This window comes from Cynocephalus volans, chromosome 11, assembly GCF_027409185.1.
Source record: "Cynocephalus volans isolate mCynVol1 chromosome 11, mCynVol1.pri, whole genome shotgun sequence".
Classification (NCBI taxonomy): domain Eukaryota; kingdom Metazoa; phylum Chordata; class Mammalia; order Dermoptera; family Cynocephalidae; genus Cynocephalus; species Cynocephalus volans.
This window is the reverse complement of record NC_084470.1, coordinates 85,594,500-85,616,703: the sequence shown is the minus strand read 5'-3', so window position 1 is coordinate 85,616,703 and position 22,204 is coordinate 85,594,500. Positions and strand designations below refer to the sequence as shown.

At 35.9% G+C, this 22,204-nt stretch overlaps 1 protein-coding gene across 1 annotated transcript in view; it reads right to left on the bottom strand.

Annotated features, from left to right (window-relative positions):
- Positions 1-22,204, bottom strand: part of LOC134390134 (contactin-4) — a 353,707-nt gene that overhangs the window by 276,029 nt on the left and 55,474 nt on the right. The window contains exon 3 of the mRNA XM_063113414.1: positions 19,050-19,225. Coding sequence (XP_062969484.1) covers positions 19,050-19,225 — 176 coding nt within the window. The remainder of the gene's footprint in view (positions 1-19,049; positions 19,226-22,204) is intronic.

The window sequence follows — 22,204 nt, the reverse complement described above, 5'->3', positions numbered from 1 at the left end:
TCCTAAATGGTTGTAAAACTCCAACACCTGCTTCCAAAACTAAATGGAAAGATATATGTTTTCTCTAGTAACATATATATAGATGTAATTAACCCGATCATGAAAATAAGATCTGACACGAGTCTTTTGTATGCCCAAAAGATAGCCTCCAGAGAACACCATAAGAAAGTTTGCTTGTCTTGCTGCTGCTTTTGGTCTGCTTATTGTGGACCCTTGACTAAAACCTACCACCAGGACCACCACCATCTTCTATCATCATCAATTCATAAAAGAAAGAACTTGTCAACATTAAAAATTGTAGGAAGAGCATAATGTCAGGAGAAAAACTGTCTTTTAAATTGACTAAAATCGGCCTTATAAAAATGTAGTACATTTTTCTGTAGACTGGTAAAAATTTTTGTCATAGATAAGTTTTGAGAACCAGCATTTGAAGGCGTGCCCCCAAAATATCTTCTTTACAATATGATAGATATCAGACACCCCCCTAGTAAAGATCTGTTTCTTTGGCTTCAAAATGAAGCCCATTTCAAATGAAAACAGCAACGTAGTGTAGTGAATAGACATCGGGACTTGAAGTCAAAAGCATGAGTTTTGATTCTTAGATCTGACACTCAGTCGCATCATGGGCTTGAGGAAGTCACTAGCTATCTCTGAGCTGCACAATCCACATCTGTGAAATTATCATGATGATGATGGTAAATCATATCTCAAGGGGCTTTGTAAGATGAAAAGATAAAATAGATTCAAAAGTACTTCATAAACAGTAAAATAGCATAGGCAATTTACTATTACTTATTTTTTCAAGACATTAACAGTGGTAGTTTAAATTATCAAGGAAAGAGTAAAGCAGTGAATACAAAGGACCAACACATATTCTGTGGAGAGAGTGACAATTTCCTGAACCTAACAGTCCTCAGGGTCATTACAAGGCGAGGAGGGAAAATCATCAGGATTGTTTTGGAGGCAATTGGAGGATGAGCTCCTATGGTCCTCCATATTCATGTCATGAACAATATTGTGCTACAAATCCAGTAAACACCTTACTAATTTCCATTTTTCTACAAACAATTTCAGGTAAAAGACAACTCATAGTTAATGAACTTAATATTGAGCCAATTAGCCAGATCACCTACCTGCTAACTATAGCAACATTGATTTTTGTTGAAATATTAATTATCCAAGACAAGATTTCCTGCTTAACTTTCAAAACAAGCTTAAAATGCACTATTTTACATCATCGCCAAGGTTAAGAGGAAGATGTTTATGATGTTATTATAATTTATATTCCCAGATTCACCATTCATTTTAGAGGTATTGAGGCCACCTGGTCAAATAAAGGATACATTTGTGATACATAATTTACAGCAGGAAATAGCAATGACACTCGAAGTAATAAATGTGAACACTCCACAGATGTAATACATTCGTTCATCTCCAAGTGCCACTCTTTGACCATTTTACCTACATTTCAGTAATTTAAAAACCTCAACTCAATGTAACATTTATATGCAAATGTTTTCTAGCTTCCCCATTTGGTTGGCAAATATCAAATGACCTTACACACTCACTCCTATGTGACAATATTTTAAATTCTTCCTCCTAACCACTCAAAGGAAAAAAATGCAAAAATACTAAAAAGGCAATCTAGTTAATTTAAAAAGCTTTTATTGAGCAGCTGCTGACTACAGAGCACTGCACTAGGTGCTGGGCTATCAGGAGAGGCAAGACCCAGTTGTTGTCACCAATGAACCTATATTCATAACTTTGCTTCCTATCATTATAAGTTGCAGGTCACAAAAAAAATCAGAGATAAAAAGGGGATCAGTACACTGTCTGAGATTTTCAGTTTGCTCCTCTCAAGTAGGAACATTTCTTTAATTTAGGGCCTTACATTTTCCAGTTTGAAGTATTTCATGGACTCATTATTATCTCTATTGCCTGTTAATTGGAAAACTACATGAAAATTTAAAAAAAACAACAAAAACTCACTAAGCAAAGGTAATAAGGAACACTTTTATAAACTCCCTTTTTCAGGATACACTAACTAGGCCCTGATTAGCTGAAGCAAACAATGGGTCTATTTTAAACATCAATCACAAGACAGCAGCTCAGCAAGAGTAGAGGGAGAACTGCCACTCCAGTGTCCACATACCTCTGATCAAAAAGTCACATAAAGGCCAATCACTTGATAACAAAGGAAATAAAGTCTTTGGAAGATTTCCCTCTCCCCTCCTCCTCTCTTAGATCAATATCTCTTCCAAAAGGAAAGTACATTCATCTTTGTCTCAATTTATTTTGCACTTTTATGTTTAAAGCATGGAAACTTTCAAGGCTGCCATTCCTACTAGCTTCTCTTTGTGACCCTGGCTTTTATGTGGAGTGACATACTAACCTGTTTTTCCAACAACAATGTGTTCAACACAGGATTTTCAGTGGAGTTGACAAGTGTTGGGGCTCAAAGACCGTTACCCCCAAAATATGGAGCTTTGACATGTTGGAATAAAAAAGCAGCCTTAAGGTCTCTCTCACCTGTCCACCCCCACCAACCTCTCTCTCCCTCACTCCCCCATCCCTTAGCCCCCTCATCTCTCAATTCTAAAGCACAGAATGAACTGTTCCCTTATTTGCCTGAAGTCCAACCTGCCAACAAAGAAGACAATTACTTCTGTCCTTTTCCTGAGTTATCATTAACTTAATTCATACCACAGGAAGAAAGACTGAAGTCTGTCAACACACCTGGACAGACTTTTGTCACAGACCATTGTTTTCTATTTTGGTCCCATTCATTATTTCAAAGAGAATCATTTATCAGTCATTGTCTGCTCTGTGGGCCAAACAGACTTTGTCCCAGGCCATTCATTGTATGTTCTTCAGGCCCATTGCATCCCCCTAAAAATCATTTACTCCTTTATCCCTCATCTCCACGTCCCCTATGAAGAGGGTATATAAAGCATCTGTACTCCACTGAGTTACTGGGAAATCATTCTCGATCCTCTGTGCTATGCACGTTAAAAAAAAATTTGTTATGCCTTTTCTACTAATTAATCTGAGTTTTGTCAGTGGATTTCTGGCAAACTTACATGTCTTAAAGGAGAAGTCTTCCCTTAGCCCCTACGCAAGCAATAGGTAGAGTAGTAGATAAAATTTTAGACTGTAATCAGGGGAGATATAAAGGAAATACACAGGGCATTGAGAAAGACAGTCACTGGGGAAGACCACTTTAGCCAGGGTGGCAGAGACAGGTGATATTAAAACTTTGAACCAAAAAACAAAAATGAGCTCTATTGTGACTTCAGACCTTAACTCTGATTTAAAAGAAGTGGTGATAAGGGATGCCTTCTCAGGGGTGGAAAAAAATAAAAAGTAGGATTCATTTGGAAAAGCTACAGACAGGCAATAAAATTCTGGGGGTTGTTACTCTGCCACTGCCCAAATCCCTAAGCTCATGAAATGTTTTCTGTTTTCAAAGCTGACAGGTTGTCCTTTCTGGCACTCAATAATGTTATTTTCTATGTGTATGGGTACAATGTTGTCACTGAAGAAATAGTCACTAAGTATTTCTTTTGATTGTTTTAAATTAATAAATGGTATGTACTTCTTGGCACATGAGGGAGATTTACTGAAGAAGGAATTAGGTTCCCCCAGGTTGTACCTGCTTTGTCAATGTGTGGGATGCTCTCTGAGGGCACCTGTATTATTACCAGAGACAAAGGCAGACAGACAGATAGAGAAACCTACATGCAGCTATTCACAGGCATAAAAACTCTATGTCATAGAACAATATCGAATTACAGCTAAACATATTTAATTATTAATAATTAATAATTTAATTTAAACAAAATTAAAAACACAGATGAGGCTATTTGAGCAGTACTTGCTTAGCTGTCAAACTCCAGGAAAACAAGCAGTTTCCCTTTATTACACACCAGATACTTCACATTTATTTTCTATTTCTTACAATAACCATGTAAGACTCATACTCTAGGAAGGGGAACCAGGAGAAATGGCTCCTTAACCTGGAAGAAAGAGCACCCACAGCCACTTAAGCTCCATTCCCCAGCCCTGTCAGGTGAGTGGGCTTTTCCTAACTTCATCAGCATCTTCAATCTCATCCTCCCACCTTGGTTCAGAAACCTGGTGATGACAAACACCAGTAGTGACACAGAAATCCTACTGTGTATCTCTTTGTACTGTACTTACTGGCAAAAGAACACATCATGGCTTTTCCTTTTCACCCATGGATGCAAGTGGAGTTTAGTTTACAATATGGCATTTAGAAATTGAGTCTGGCTATTTTATTAGCATCACACTCCAAACTCGGTGTTGAGTTTCTCAGGCAAATGGTTCTGTCTGATAGAGACACATTTTGACTGTAGTAGAAATAACAGAGAACCAGTATAGTATCGTAATTAATAATGCAAGTATTGAAGTCAAGCAACCTGGAATCAGACCCTGGCCCTTCATCTTCCCAGTTGTGTGAACTATGGCAAGTTATTTAATTTTTTCATGCCTCAGTTCCCTCGTTTCTAAAGTGGAAATACCAAGAGCACAACAGTACAAGTGTCTAGCATTGCATTAAGTATTGAAAGGGAGAATTCATACTTAGTGAGCTCCTGTTGTTATAGGTGGTTGGCTGGGGATGTGTGAACTCATGATTGCACTTATAGAAAGCTTCTACTATATTGAAGGCCATATTGATTTCAAAACACGGAGCATGTTTTATGTGTTTTTTATGAGAATTTTCCTAATCCTCAGCCAGTAAAGTAACATGCTTAAGTATAGTGACTCCAGGAAATCTTGAGGTAAAATGCAGAACGAATACTCCTCCCTTTTCTCACCCTCTACCACTATCTTCTACTCACTGCATTTGCCCTTACTCTGTGCACTCTGTGCCATAGGCAGGTCTTCTTGAATCCCTTGAATGTACCATGCTCTATGCCACCACAGTGCCTTTGCATATTGTGTTTTCTGTCTAGAAAATGCTTCCTCTTTAATCTTTACTTATCCTTCAGGCCTCAATTACAGTAATTTCCTCGGGGAAGTTGTCCTTCATATCCTCTATGTTCATTCCTTTTGTCATCAATGTCATAGAACCACAGACATTTTCTCAGCACTTATCTCAACTGGTGATCACATATTTCTTGTGTTGTTAATTGATGAACATTTTTCTCCCACCAGAACATGAACTATACAAGATGAGGGACTTGGTTTCATTTTGTTTATCTGCCCAGCACAGAGTAGACACTCAGAAAAAAATTGGAATGGATGCATGGTGTATGTTTTTTCCTCTCTGGGAATGCCTTGTTCTTTTCTCTTTACTTATCCACTTTATACCTCTCCTTGAACATCTGTCTAAACTACCTTACACACAAACTCTACTTCCAGGCCATCTCTCCCTTCTGTCTCTGCTGCTGCTTATTCTCCTCTTTGTTCCTTAGAAATCAAGACCTTCAACCTTCCTGTCATTCATCACACACTTCATGTTACCTGTTCAATGTCTGTCTTCCCTGCTGGAGGTAAATTTAATATTTGTTTAGTTCATTGATGTAGCCCCTGCATCCAATACTGTGCTTACTATCTAGCTGGTATTCATTAAATATTTATAAGAAGTTAAAACAAACAAAATCACACTGAGTATTGATAACTAAAGTTTGCACAACACATTTGCCTCAATGATGTGATAGTATTTTCCAAAGGTACTTAATTTTCAAATATACAGGAGAATTAACAAGTTCTTGTCAGTGTAATTAGTTAATAACAGTTACTTAGTAGAAATCTTAGGTTGTGATTACTGATGTTGAATTTTATGTAGGATAAATAGTTGGTTAGAGTAAAATGACATTTAATATCCTAGATACAGCACAATTGCTAACTGTGTTTGAAACCTTTGAACATCTACTAAGTATAAGGAACCAATGTTTAATGCCAAGTAAAATATAAAAACATGGACCTAGTCTAATTATCAGAGCACTAAAGACTAGTGAGAGAGCCAGACAAAATCACATCCCGTATTTATAGTAGAGCGGAATAAAAACTAGAACACTCATAGACAAAAGAGAAAAGAAAGCATGGTGTTCATGTGTTAATGTACATCTATAAGAAAAAAGGTGAAAGCCTGTTCATATACATAAAAATTATATTTACCAGGGATATTTAATCCTCACAGTTCTGAAAGAAACTACATAGATTATATAGCTCTAAAATACTTGTCATTGTGCCCATTCTAAATAGATGAGGGCACTAAAGTTGAGAGGGGTGTAGAAACTTACTCAAGGTCACATTCTTTTTGTAGTCACTGATAAGGGAAATAGCAGGTACAAAGCCAGGGGGAAAATTGAAAGATCTAAGAAAATTTAGGAGAAAATACTCATTATAGAGTACTCTGGTGGAGACAGAAAAATTGCCAATTTTTAAACCTTGGGTCAGAGCGTCCTTTGTTCTAACAAAACCCACTAAGGGCCCTTTAGTTATGCAAATAGACAGCAATTACCTCTGCACATTTCCTGAAAAAGTTAGAAATGAAGATGAGCAGGCCAATGTTGAATGGTACCCTTGCTTATTTACTAGTTCTCCTAGGATTTCAATGCCTTAAAGAAAAATATTTCTCCTCTATGGATTTAAATTTTGCCTTGTCTGTAAAATAGTGATTGCTCTTAGTGATTCCTGTTTGAGTGGTTGTTTCCAGAAAGTAGAACTGAGATCCTGAGAAAAGGAGTAAGGGCAAAAGAATCCTACCTCAAATTTGAGGAAAACAGTAGATTAGATTGTCCAAGCTTCAAATGTGACATTATTTAAATTAGACAGCCCAGAATTTATTGATATTGAATTTTATGTATATGCCCAATGGCAATCTGCTTTGCTTATAGGGAAGGTAGGATGAAGTCCACAGCTCATGTGATGTCAGCATCATATTTCTTTGATCTTAAGATGCTATTAACAGATGCTTCTTGACTTCAAAACTTACTGCAAACCTACAGTAATCGACATAGTGTGGTACTGGCATAAGGACAGATATACAGATCAATAGAATAGAATTGAGAGCTCTGAAAGAAACCCTTACATTTATGGTGAAGTGATTTTCCATAAGAGTGTCAAGACTATTCAATGGGGGAAAGAACTGTCTTTTCAGTAAATGGTGCTGGGACAAATAGATATGTGAAAGCATGAATTTGAAAAAAGTTCTTCTAAATGAATTCCTCAGCTTATATAAAAATTAACTCAAAGTGGGTCACAGACCTAAATTTAAGAGCTAAGATTGTAAGACTCTTAGAAGAAAACACAGGAGCAAATTTTTGTGACCTTGGATTAGGCAATGTTGTCTTAGATATGGCAAGAGCACATGCAACAAAAGAAAAATAGATAAACTGGACTTCATCAAAATTAAAAGTTTTGTGCTTCTAAGGACACCATTAAGAAAGTGAAAAGACAACACATAAAGTGGAGATAATATTTGCACAGCATAAATTCAACAAGGGACTTGTATTCAAGAATATATAAAGAAATATTACAACTGAAAAATGAAAAGATAAGCAAAGGATTTGAATACACATATGTCCAAAGAAGATGTACCAATAGCCAATAAGCACATGAAAAGATGTTCAATACTGTCAGCCATCATGGATATGCAAATCAAAACCACAGTGAGATACTACTGCATACTCAATGAGTTGGCTAACATTAAAATGCAGACAATAACAATCATTAGTGAGAACATGGAAAAATGTACTCTGACACACTGTTGATGAGATTGTAAAATGGTGTAGCCAATTTGGAAAACAACTAGATAGTTGTTCAAATTGTTAAACATACAGTAACCACTGGGACCAGCCATTCCAATCCTATGAATGTTCATAGAAGCATTATTCATCATAGTGAAAAAGTAGAGAACAACCTGAATGCCCATCAACTGATGAATGGATAAATAACATGGGGTTGTATCAATACAATGGCACATTATTTGGCCCTAAAAAGAAATGAAGAACTGATACTTGCTACAACATGGATAAACCTTGATAACATTATGCTAAGTGAAAGAAACATGTCACAAAAGGCCACTTATATTATGATTCCATTAATATGAAATGTCCAAAATAGGAAAATCCATAGAGACAGAAAGTAGATTAGTGGTTGTCAGAAGCTGGGAGGAATGGAGAGTGACCATTAATGGGTACAGGGTTTCTTTTTAGGCTGACGACACTGTTCTGATACTAGATAGTAGTGATGGTTGTACAGCTTTGTGAATAAACTAAAAATCACTGAATTGTAGACTTTATAATTAGTGAATTATATGGTATGTAATATATCTTAAAGCTGTTATAAAAAAAGAGTATGATATTGAAAGTAAGAGGCAACACTTCATTAATGAATTTTTCTGAGCAAAAGAGAAACACGATATTGCACACACATCTTCATTGGAGGGCACCTAACAATTTTAGAAATGTAAAAAAAGTATTATTTTGTAGTTCAAAAAAATAGAGTATTATGACCTCATAGGCTGGCAAAGTCAAGACATTTCTGTTTCTTTTATATTACTTTGTTGGTTCATTCATGTATTCATTCAGCTTTATTTATTCCACAAATATTGATTCAGCACCTATTCATAAATCCCTGTGCTCTTGGTGACAACATTTGAAAAAAAGCAGAAGAAAGTCACTGAGCTTACAGATAAGAAAAATAAGAAAATCCATTTGTTGACTCTCCTACCTCAACATGTACACTACTTAAAGGGCTATATAAAGGAAGGTCTTTAAGATATAGTTAATCTAAATTTTAAGAAGTGGAGCTAACAGATTGCTTACCACACAGGAGTACATTCAATATGGGGGGGGAGTAGATGCTATGAAAAAAATGAACAAATCTGAAATGCTAATGATATACAATAATTATTTGGGAGCAAATTAATACCTGATCATAATTAGTATATACCCTAAATACATATTTCAGGGATAAATTATCCACCTACAGTGCCATGTTGACCTGCAGTGCCATCCACTGAAGGTTTAGTAGCTAGTACAGAATTTAATCTCTGGTCAAGTATCCAACAAAATAATTTCATTCTTGGGAAACATACGCATGTATCTTTTCATGATGCCCTTGAATTTGAGATTTAACCTGTAAACCCTAAAGCATGCTTTGTTCTCCACAGGGATTGCATATTATAACTGGGAAGTAAAAACTAGCCAAGGTGGTGCATAAAATACATGTCAACTAGGAGGTGAATGGCTTGTTCATATTAGAGCCTACTCAGGGAAAGGTGCTGACCAGGAAGATGAAGGAAGCTGGTCCTCAATAGCACAGGGGCTTTCTGGGGCTAGAAATGTCATAACACCAATGATATCAATGCTTGAGAGATCACAATGGAATGGTTACAGCCACAGGTAAGTCAGACACTAAATGCAATAACAGCTGGTTTCTAAGGCTTCAGAGTGCCAGACGAAGGGGCTGAATTCAGAGAGAAAATGACCTAGAAAAAGGCAGAAGTCCAGAGAGAGGGACTTGGGCCAACAAAATACTCTGAATCACTACAAATCATCGCCCTATGGAGAAAGGTCCAGTCCTGTCTATTTTAGAGAAGGCCCACAGAGGGCTCCAAGTGAGAGTCAGAAACATGTCTGGGAAAGGAAAAGGTTATTCTTTGCATCTCTGTAGCTACCATTATCATTATTTGGTCAAATCATGCCATATAAAGTTCAAAACCCAGTTATGCTCTCCAGGTAAAAATGCATAGTGTGACACAAAACTTGGACAGATAACCCACATTTTATGGAGGTCATCTCTCTCAATACTTTCCACCCTAATACAGTTAAGTTATAAAAGCACCTGATATCAGTCTCATTCCCTAGGTAGCTTTATTTTTTTCTTGATAAAAATGGTCAGGAAAGAAAAGGAAAGTTACTGTGCATATGTTGGTCTGTTTGTTTCCTAGGGCCACTGCAAACAAGTTACTGAAAATTTGCTGGCTTAAAAAAGAACTGTATTCTGTCACAGTTCTGGAGGCTAGAAGTACGACATCAAGGTGTGGGCAGGGCCGCACTTACTCTGAAGGCCCCAGGTGAGAAAACTTCCTTGCTTCTTCCAGCTTCAGGTGGCTTCCAGCAATCACTGGCTTCCCTGGCTATATCATTACAACCTCTGCCTCTGTGTCACATTGTTTCCTCCTTTTCGTGTGTCTGTTCCTCAGACTCTTATAAGGACACTTGCCATTATATTTAAGGTCCACCTGAGTAATCCTGGATAATCTCATCTGCAGATCCTTAACTTAATTACATCTGGAAAGACCCTTTTTCCAAATAAGGTTACATTCACAGTTTCCAGGTAGACATATCTTTTGGGGGTTACTTCTTAGTCTGTTCAGGCTGCTATAATACAATAGTATAGACTGGGTGGCTTATAAACCACAGAAATGCATTTCTCACAGTTCTGGAGCTGGGAAAGTTTCAGACAAAGCACCAGCTGATTCACTGTCCGGTGAGGGCTCACTTCCTGGTTCACAGAGAACCATCTTTTCACTGTATCCTCACACGGCAGAAAGGGCAAGGCAGCTTTCTGGGGTCTTTTTATAAGGGCACTAATCTCATTTATAAGGGTTTGCCAAAGGCCCTACCTCCTAATATGCTCACATTAGGGGTTAGAATTTCAACACGTTAATTTTGGAGAGACATAAACTTTCAGTGGATGGCAGTTACCATTCAACCCACTACAGCTGGTCAATTAGATTTTGGATTAACCCTAAGTGAATGTATATATGTTCTACAGCACCATAACCTCTCAAATAAAAACACTTGAAAAAGAATGGCTACTGATATGATGAGCATGATTTTGACGTTTTCACTCATTCAGAAAGTGCTTCCCTTTTTCCCCTGAATGGTGACACCTGATTGTTGACCAAAACTTGTGACTAAAAATTAAATTTGAAAACAATCAAAATTATTTCAATATTTATTAACTGAATTATTAATTCACAACAATTAAACAAAAAGGAATAATATTTTAGTAACTTTTTTTTAGATTACAAAGTATTAATTATTCTTCTTTAACCTTGGTGTTTCTTTTTATTTACTTCTTTTTATTTTTTATTAGCATATTCATTGTTACAAATCATACTTATTCTTCATGCCCCTTATCCAGTCTCTCACATTTCCCTTCCTCCTCCTCCTTTCCCCTGCCCATCCCCCCTTTCAGTGTTTCTTTTTAAAGACCTGTCTGATAAAGCTTGTTTGTACCCCCATCAGGTCTTGGTTGCCAATTTTCAGATATATGGTAATCTTAGAATGCTCCTGAATTTTTCAAAATCACTATACTTCATTGGTTAAGTCACAAACTACTCTTTTTCAGTCATACAGACTCCATACTGGACTGTGAGACAACTGAAAGGGGATATACCTAATAAACTAATAGCTACAATTAACTAGCATCTGTACATTAATAGTTACTCAGGTTTATGTAATGAAATTTTCAATAGTCACCATTAATGTGTTGCTAGTACTATACTCAGTGGCAGAAACTATCTCCTATAAGCATTATTTCACAAACTCAGCAAGTTTTCGGTTGAATTCTTCTAACTATTCAAATAAAAAAAATTTACTCTTTTATTGAAGATCAAAGACTTCCATTGATAAATGTTTTCAGTTTTGACATTCAAATGTTCCCAAAGTTGATTAAATTTTAATTGATTTAAATATGCACAAATTATTTATCCAAACAGTCATCTATCAACATTTTATTGCTCATAAACAAAAGTTTGCCTATTAAAGCAGCCTTCCTAATTAAAAATCAGTCAGCCAGTCATGGATTTGGCCATCTATCAAACTCCCAGCTACTGTTTTGATTGAGTGCACATTTCACTCTTTGGCTGTGAAGGATAGGCTAGTCATTGATTATTAAAAGCAATGAATATTTGAAAATGATAATGATCAGGGCTCAAAACCAGGTTGCCAAAATCCCCAGTCTGAATACAGTAGAAAATGATCAATTTAATACGTTTTTCTATCACCATTACTACCACCACCGGCAGCACCATCATTACAATCGTCAGAGTGTGTCCAGTTAAGGAGTACTCAGACAAGGCTCACTAGAGTAGCTACGAGACGTTTTTCAATGAGGCTGTCTAATTTGTTGTTATTCATCCATTTGATATTTTCACAATAAAAATAAATGTTGGCTGCCACTTAACTGGTAAAGCTCACTGAAATTCATCTCAGAGTGGGCTGGATTATCGAATTACTTTGTTCTTATAGACACACTGTTTGAGGTCATAAGAAGGCCAAAGTGGAGTGGTATTTGTACCTATGGGCTCCCTTTGCTCAACATCTCCATTTTTTCTCTCCCTTTTTTTATACTTCCCCTCTTCTATCCCCTTCCTCTTAACACAAGCTCAGGAGGGAGTTATGCAGGGTATGAATGGTGTATCGATGTGGTCTGGTTTCTTTTCCTTCCTTAAGAGAGGATCAACAGAGATAAGCACAGATATCATCCATTACTTCCATTACTTCCTCCAGAATAACACCACCTTGCCCGTGGTCAAGACAAGGCCTGTCTCCCTACAGCAGGCAGGCAACTGGATTTTGTTAAATGATTTAATTTTACTATGAGCAATTTGGAGGTACTTAGATATGAATTATAGTCACCCACAACCTGAGATGAATGGCTTAAGCCTTTTGTTCTGCAGATCTGAACTGTTATAAAACAGCTGAAGTTCCAGGAAGAAGGCCCCAGACAATGTTTATGAAGCAATCAGTATGACAGGATAAAATCCGGAGTTATTAGATTATTCTCTTGGAAGCTCTTCATAATAATATAAATTTAAAGTGCATCTTTTTCACATGTGGGGGAGAAATTATATGGGCATAAGAAATTTATAATATGTCATTTACTGCTTGAGGATAAACAGTTTACCAACCCACAGTTATTTACCATAAAGTATTGATATTCATAATGTTTTACAGCCTACTTGCAATAAATTGAAAATTTGCATCTCATCTTTTAGAGCAGAAATATTGTTATTAATTATTCTCATTATGGAACCTGAAACCAATTATATTAAAATTAGAGTCACAAATGTGTGCAAAATTATATTATACAAGATTATGTTTTTAGATATTAACAGTAAATCAACACTATGATGACATCAAGAATTCCTATAACTAAAAAATTTTTTAAAAAATTTATAATGGATGTATTATATCAAAGGTTGTAAATTCCATGAAAAATCTAAGCTTGTGTCAACAAAGAAAACATTTTATCAGCTACCAAAGCAATGGTTTGAACATGAATTCCATGAGGAAAGTGTAGCTTTAAGAGGCATGGGGGAACTATGCATGTAAAATGCCATGTACCAGCATCTGCTCAGGAATTAGGTGGCCAGGATCCTACGCTAGTCCCTCCTTTTACTGCTGCATCCCTGGTGAAAGTTATTGCACTTCACTAATCCGCATGATCTTCACCTATAAAATAAAAATAATATCTATATTTCCTTGGGTTATATTGAGAACTAAATGGGGTAATGCTTCCAAAGTGCTTAGCATAATATCAAAGATAGAATAATAAAAATTATAACAGCTAACACTTATTAAGCCCTCACTATGTGCTGAACGATGATCTAGGAGTCTTTCAAGTATTAATTTATTTGATCCTCACAAGAAAGGAGGTATAGTTATTAACCCCATTTTAAGGGTGAAGAAACTGAAACAGAAAGTACCTTGTCTAAGGTCACAGGGTTACAGGAGGAGCTGAATTTGAACCCAAGGAATCTAACTCCAGGGCTTCTGCTCTTACCAAATATACCCAAGCTCTTAGAAAAATAGTAGTTACTATTCTTATCTTTAAAAGCCAGGACAGGGAGGGAAAGAGAGGGGAGGGAAAGAGAAGGGAAGGAAAGAGAAGTGAGAAAGGGAAATGGAGAAGCAGTTATTGCAAATCTTTTTCTTCTGGGATTTCGCATATGCTTTATAATATAATCTTCATAACAACCCTGAGAGGGAAGTATAGGTATCCCCAGAGTACTGATGAGAAGTCTGAGTTCTAGAGATAGCAAGGGACACATAATATGAAATGGAGCAATGAAAAACATTCCATGTAAACGTAGTCAATATGGTATCTCAGCTTCTCAAGCCCACATTTCCAACTTTTTTTTTAAAATAGTGATTTGTACCTTTCGTGAGTACAGAGGTGTGTACTATTATTTTATTTTTTATTTTTTTAGTAAATACCCATGTTCTTATGTCAGAGAAAATTGCTTTGTGAAGTAACGATGCACAATGATTCTCAAGCAGATTTAGATCGGGATGCTTGGCTGGAGAGGGAGGCAGCTAGGGTGACGGGGTTATAGCACTTCATTCTGTATAGGCACAGCCTCTGGTAACATCCCCATCATTAAGCTGTGGAAATAATGAACTGAAATTCCCTCCACTCCCAGACCTTATCTTATGATTCAGTTGTCTATGGAAGAATTAAAAGAACATTCAACTTGCTTTTCCTCCTGTGTGGATGGGAGGGTGGAGGGGAGAATTGCAGAGACATGCCTAAATTTAAAGGAAACTAAGTTTCCTAAACACTTCATTGAGGCTTTGCAGCTCAGGCTGACTTTCTAGGATACAAACAAACTTTCATGGCATGCTTGATGCATTCCATGCCTGAGTGTCTTTTTTATATAGTCTAAGGTTTCCCACCCCAACACATACACTTACCTAAAATTAAGATGTCAGCTGTCTTCTATACAACCTCAAGGTAGAAATGCTTGCATCCACCTCCAAAAAGGACCACAGAAAGTCCTTGAACTCAGCAGTTCAACTCATTCCTTATGCCTTACACATGGCCTGATGACTTTAACATTTAATTCTTATTTATTTATTCATTCAACAATTATTACTGCATGTTTACTAAGTGCCAGGAACTGGGTACATCAGCCAATCAAATTTTGTAGCACTAGGTAAAATGGAAGGACTGAGTGGTAGCAGGCTAGGTGACAGTGAGGGAAGTGATTGCTGATGGTTTTATACTGCAGGTTGACTGAAAAACAAAATCTGCTCCAAGTTACATTACAATAATGTATGCTCATGAAAATGTCCACACCTCATCAAGAGGGACTTACATTACGCTATGCCTATTTAATCCAAGAAGGTTTTCTATTCTAAAATTGTTGAATAAAAAAAGTGGAAGGAAGAGCAGGTTCTTAGAGGCATCATCTCTCATTAACTAGAAACTTTGCTTATGTGAGTTAATTCAATTTTAAAATGCTAAATGCTAAAACAAGACATTACTAAATTCTGCCTACAAAAGCAGCATGCAAACCTTTTTAAAAAATAATCCATAAAATAGGAATAATAATGTCTATCTTGTAAGACTGTCCTATGGCTAAAATTGTATAAAGCATATAAATGAGTGTGAAAATTGTGACATGTTAAATACAGGTGAAGGGATGTTTTTCTTATAAATTAAGGTGGGTCTAAATCAGAGGAGAGCCAAGGTGCACTGAACTGGGAGCGGTAGGTTGGATTTCATTGGCTCTACAACTTGTTAATTGTGTAATGACAACGAGTAATTCAGTTATTCCAATCCTCAATTTCATTTTTAAAAAGATACAGGTAAGTAAACCTGTAAGGTCCCTTTCAGCCATAAAATCATATGATTAAAGATGAAGATATATTCTCACTTTCATAGTATAGTGCAGTAACCATGGTCAAAAGGCAAACTTTTTCCTCAGTGATAATGAAAATGCACAGGGTAAAAGAAATTAGTAATGTTCAAGAGATGTCACTGTCGTGCTTCACCTTCATTTATTCACTGAAAAAACATACTTTATTCTAACCTATTGAAAAAGGTTTTTGAAAACAAGCAACATCTTTTGATTTTTTTTTTAATTTAAAAAGGAGAGAAAAAAGTCTAGAAACTACAGATTGCTGATATAAAGCTGAACTCCAGAAAATGACTAGAATAGAAAGGGTATAGGTTTATAAATATACATCATCCCCAAGATAATTTTATACACATATTTTCTTTGATTTGTTATTTAATGGGCGATTAAAAAAGGAATTCCTTTATTTATATATATATAAACTGTTGTAGATTCTGGAAATATAAGGATGGACAAGATAGTCTCATCTCTCTTACAACTTAGAGTCTGTCACAGGAGTCAAATAACTGAGGCCAAACGAGGTGGGAAAGGGGGAGGGGAGTAGCAAGAAATTGGTAAAGGGCCACAAAAAATGATTGCATTGTGTAATGTTAAGTATACTAATTATGCTGGCTTGACCATCACATACTGCACACAGGTCTGGATATTCAACGCTGTACCCCACAGATATGTACAATCAATCATGTTTCAATGAAAAAATAAAAATAAAAACATAAATGAGAAAAAACAAATATACAAAATCATTCCAGGATGTATTAAATCCTGATAAACAACATAGAGGATATTGTTATACAGAAGTAGAGGCCTGGAGGAGGACAGGAAGAGGAGAGAAGACATGATAGGAATTGCTCGCTACGATAGGGTGATATGGAAACTTTCTCTTAGGAGGTCACACCTAAATGGAGAACTCAGGGTCATAAGAAGTCAGCCATGGGAAAGATAAGGAGAAAAGCATATCAGGCAGAGGAAACAAAAGTATCAAGGTCCTGGTGCAAAAAATAGTTTGTCATTTTTGAGAAATTAGAATGAGATCACAGTAATGAATTTGAGATTAATTCTAAATGCAGTAGAAGGCATAAAGCAGGAAAGTGGAATGATCTAATTTACATTTTTAAAAGATTACTGTGGCTGTTTTATGATAAATGGCTAAAGAAGGGCTCCAGGAGGATGCACTGAGACTAAGTAGGAGTGGATGTTGCAGAGACCGTACATCTTGATTTTAGCAAAGCATTTAGCAAAGATTCTCACTACTTTAAAAACAAGTAGGAAGAATCAGGGTTCAATTATAGAATATTTTGCTAAATTCATAGCTGCTTGAACAAGCATGTGCAAACAATGTCGATTTAACGTTTTAATCCTATTTTAGTGGAAATTCTCTACTGCACATTGCCATATCCTGGTCAACATGTTGTATCAATTATTTGAATGTAGACACGCTTATCAAATTTTCTGCTGACACTAAACTAGGAGGACAATCAATATGTCAGATAAAAAAAGATATAAAACAATTTCAAATGCAATAGAACAAAGGGTCACTACTCAGAAGGTGAATTTAATAAGGGTAAATATAATATTTTGAATTTAGGTTAATAAAATAATATGTTTGGGTAGCTCTTGATTAATAGAAATTCATGAAAAATCAATTCTTGGATTTTACATGATTATAATTCTCGGATTTTACATGACTATATGTTCAAAATTAGGTTACAATACTAGACTGGTGCTTTAAAAAAACTAGTATTATTGTCAGCTGCATTAACTGAAAAAGAAGTTCACATGATGGAATACTACTTTTCCCAGTTTCCTCTGCAAATGTCAAGACACATGTATGGCATTGTGTACATTTCTATAAGGCCACAATATAATAGATGAATTAACATAACTCTCTGTCACTGGAATTTTTCAGACTGAATGATTATCAGCCAAGGATTTTGAGGGTGGTAGGAATGCCTACATCACACATGAAGTGGAAAGAACAAGGTGGATTCTAAATATTGGTCCTCAGACCAATCTAACCCAAAATGAGTAATAGAGCTTTTCCTTGAGTTAAACTATTCTATTTAAATTATTATCCTTGAAAATGAGATTCTGTCTTTCTGAAGTTTTGGTAGTAGTGAAAATCTCCATTTTTTGTTGTTACTGTTGTTAAAAATTTCCTATACTGTGACACCCAAAAATAAAAGAATTATGAGATTTACAGAGTACTACCTTAACAGTTCATAATTCTATGATTATTTCCCAAAATGAATTCAGCAAGATTCATTTTATCAAAATGAAAAAATAAGTATAGATATCAGACTTGCATTAAACCAAGAGAAATAAACACTTTGGTTCTGTAGCACTCAATCAGACATATTATCCTAGTATTATTCTGCACCTAATAATATTTAGAAGACTCTCAGGAGACATTCACAAACAAAATAATCCTGTAATCCCATATATACATAATACTTAGAAAATTCATTTCTGAACTAATAAAAATGCCACCAAATGGCAATAATAGATTAAGCATTGGATATTAGGTATATTTGACGTTGAGTTCCCGGAGAGGATTTTGTTAATGAGAATATTCTACAGTGTTTCTGCCAACAGACTTTGTAATTATGAAACCTTTGACATTAATGCACTGCTATATGAGTTGGGATTTCAAACAAGGAAACATATAATCATATGCAAATACATAAACCCTTAAAAATGTAGCTGAACATCAATCCTCAAAGATGTCTATACACACATGTGTACTCACTGCTCTTTCATGGGGATTTCATTTTCAATTTGTTATTTCTAAATTCCACTTTCTTTCATATATGCATAGATGTTTATTAAATGGTAGTCTTGAGAGATGGTAATTTGTTTTTTAAATGTCCTAAACTGGAAATATAAAAGATGGGTAACACTTTGTCTCTCCTTTTTGTTATTATTGTAGTTTTAAAAAAATTTTTTTCTACTCTATTAAATAAGAAAAAAAATTAGAGAATTATAGGACTAATTGGCCACTTAGGTTTTTTCCAAAACTGAACCTTATGGTTAAAATATTTCGACTACTAAGTTACTGGCAGTTCAATTACTTAAAATTCTATTTAAAATATGTGTGTGTGTGTGTAATTTATTGGGTATATAAATTTACACATGTGTAAATTTCGGTGTGTGACTGTATGTGTGTATAAAGCATTATGTAACGAAATTATCATATAACCAAATTATCTCAGTCCTTTTGATAGCAGAAGCATGTATCTTCCCACTCAGATTTACAGTTTATCCTACAAACAAGATATTTCCCAAATATGAAAAAAGGGTAAAGATGATTATGTAACAAATTAAAATCGGTTTGGTTTTTAAAAAGAAACTTTTAAACTTACTGGTACAAGAATACAAAAACTCAAAGTAACATTTGTGGCATGATATAATTGCTACTTACAAGCAAACTGAAGCTTTGCTTCTCTGCCAACAATTGTTCCAAACGAGTTTGTTGCTATGCACTGGTACGTTCCAGCATCTTGGGTTTTATTGGGGTTATTGATCAACAAGCTGCCTTCAACAACACTGTAGCGGAAATCCATACCAATGTCAACATCTGTTCCATTTAACTTCCACCTATAGTATAAAAATGCCAGTAGACAAAGCCTTATAATATTAATCAATACTTCTGAATTGTCTAAAAAATATAAACTGTAAATAGCTTGAAATGCCACTTGTGACTTTTTTAAAAGCATGATAAAATAATTAGAAATGGTCTACACAGCGATGGTAACATCTTAAGTGCTTATGGAAAGAGCATGTCCTTTAAAGTCAACAATGATATTAAAATTTTAACACCCGTTTTTGTGAATACTTACGATGCTACAAACACTTCACTTTTAGAGGGAGGGGAAGGAAGACAGATTTCCTACAGAACCTTGTGCAACTTCTTCAAATAGTGCTCCTCAGTAAAAGTCCTTTTTCTAGTTTGCAGCCATTCTTTAAATGTGTCTATACAGATGACAGAATATATCACTTTCAGGTAGGTTGCTGAGCATTTGGTGAAATTGCAGCAGAATTGCTTTGATTTGGTCCTTAATATGACTGAAATGGCTGACTGCAAAGCAGAGGAACTCTGTTGGTCTAGAGCTGTCTTAGGCACCAAACTTTCCTTAACCATGGATCATTTTGAAGATCTCCTTAGCCACTGGCACTCAAACATCAATCAACCATCCCAGTAAACTGCAGATCAGGCCATAGGTAACTGAGGCAAAGAGAGTTCTGTTGTCCTTCTGCACTCATTGTGCATCCTCTTATAACATTCTGGGGTACTATGGTTGTGTGTGCATAATGTAAAAGGATGTAAATGGAGAAAATGCAGGCCAGTTAGTTTCAAGATGCTGGATCTGCTTTCAACAAAAGCAAATGTATAGAAGTAGTCCTTTCATTCTGTCAAGAACCCTCTCACACTTCAAAGGCAACCTCAAATGACACCTCTTCCAATAAAGTTTTCCTTAATATTCCTAGTCAAAATTAATCAAAGATTCATCCAGTCTCCTGCTGAACTCTCCCCTACTCGATGTAGGAATTCTGCATTTACTGCAGATAATTTGTCCAGAGCACATTTGTATTCTCACTTGTGCCATCTAGAACTTAACATTCATTGTGTTCAATAAATGCTTGTTGAATTTAATTGACTAAATATTTTACTTCTTTGCTGGATATTTCAGCTTGGAGCATACACAGATTATGAAGCATTCTAGCACACCACAGAACAGCAGCATATGCTTATTCATATTATGTCTCTGAAATGTAAAAATTTAGAAACACGAGGAGTGGGAAAGTTGCGCCAGAAGCACAAAATAGGACATAGCTCTTTATGTGTTAGTTTGTAAGTAGGTGGGCATTAGAAACTGGCAATGTTTTTAGGTTTGACAGTAATTTACTCTGTGCTCTGACACAGGCAAGAAAGTAATAAGCAATAGAGAGAACAGCTGGGTTGTATTCTAGCAGCCCTCTATGCACATGAATCTCTAGAACTGACTGCCTGCCCTAGACATTATTTTTCTTTTAGTCAGCTGATCACATCTTGGCCATAACTCTCACTTCAAATGATGGTAGGGCAATTTAATATGACAAATCTAAGAATCCAAAGAGGAAATTGCAATATAATGTGAGCTGCAAGGAGAGTGTGGAATTTAGGAATGAGACTATGTGAGTCTTTTTAGAAAAGTGATTGTAGGGATGATGAGAACATCTCTGTGCGCCTGTCCACACTAGTCATCTCAACCGAAAGGCAGTGCAGAAAGTCCGTTAATTTACTTTATTGCCTGCTTTTACATACAAATAGCAAAGGAAAAGGGATTATTTAGAAAATAAAATGCTTTCTGTGAAATGTAGTTGACTCTCTATTACAAAGCAGTATACCAAGTTTTATTGCAATACAATCCCTGTTCATTCCAATTGAATGTAGATTGCATTGAAGTCCTTATCTCATTGTATACTAAAACACTCTTGAAAAATTCACAGCTTTCTTTCAGTGTTTGAGAAATCTTTTAAATATTGTTAATATAGAGGCAATGCACATTTGGAGCAAAGAGAAATTTTCCCAAGGGCGAAGACAGATTGGTGACTCTCAAAAGCTGATTTCCAAATCACTTCCACAACCAAACACTCAAACTGTGAAGCTTGGGAAGGTACGATTTGGGGTACTTTAATGAGCAGCTATCTGTGGGATTTGCTGTAGCAAAAGCCTCTTTGTTAGCGGTTTCAACTTGGCACTAAGGGAGGGGGGCAGGGCCTTTCTGACTTGGAATTTTTCTGAAAACTCAGTTGAATACAAACCTCACAGCATAAGTACTCCAACCAAGTACTTGAACTTTTCCTCTGTCTGGAAAGGGATGCTGAGTGCAATAGCAATGTCATATGTCCTTAGGGAACTTTAATACAAGAGAAGTTGGCACAAGTCAAAACTTCTTAAATTTTTCTGGGTCTGGGTCAATCCTTTCAAAATTGAGGGGCAGGAAACAATGAAAAGAGAAGGTTCAGTTGAAGGAAAAAACACAAAGAAGAAAGGTCAGTTGGGGTGTCTGAGGAGAAAACCTAATGTTGAAGATCCCCATGGAGAGTTCACTTTGGAATTTCTCCTACTTGTTCTTGCCCCTCAAAGTCAGCCTGAAGACTGAAAAAGTTCAGCCACAAAGGTGTTTGAAAAATACCTGATCTCTCCATTCTTTCTCTTGCTCTTTCCTTCAACAAGAGGGAGTTTTTAGCTTTCAGGTGACAATTTGCTATTATGAACAGGATTCTGTTCTACTGCTTGTTTTAAATAATAAGGCAAGCCCCTATATGGAGAAACACTATGTTACAAAAGCAATGTTAATTAAAGGTCACAGTTTGGGTGAAAACAAAGCAGCAGCTTGCTATGTTCTGCTGCAAAATTTGTTTTCATTTATGGCTAACATCTGAACTTACACTTGGCTATGTACTGAAAACTGGGACCAGTTAACTTATCGTTTATGTATCTAGGAACCTTTGCCTCTTGTATTTATTTTCACTATATAAAGCATTTAAAAATCTATATTTAGCCTTGGGTTTATTAATATGTTATAGGGA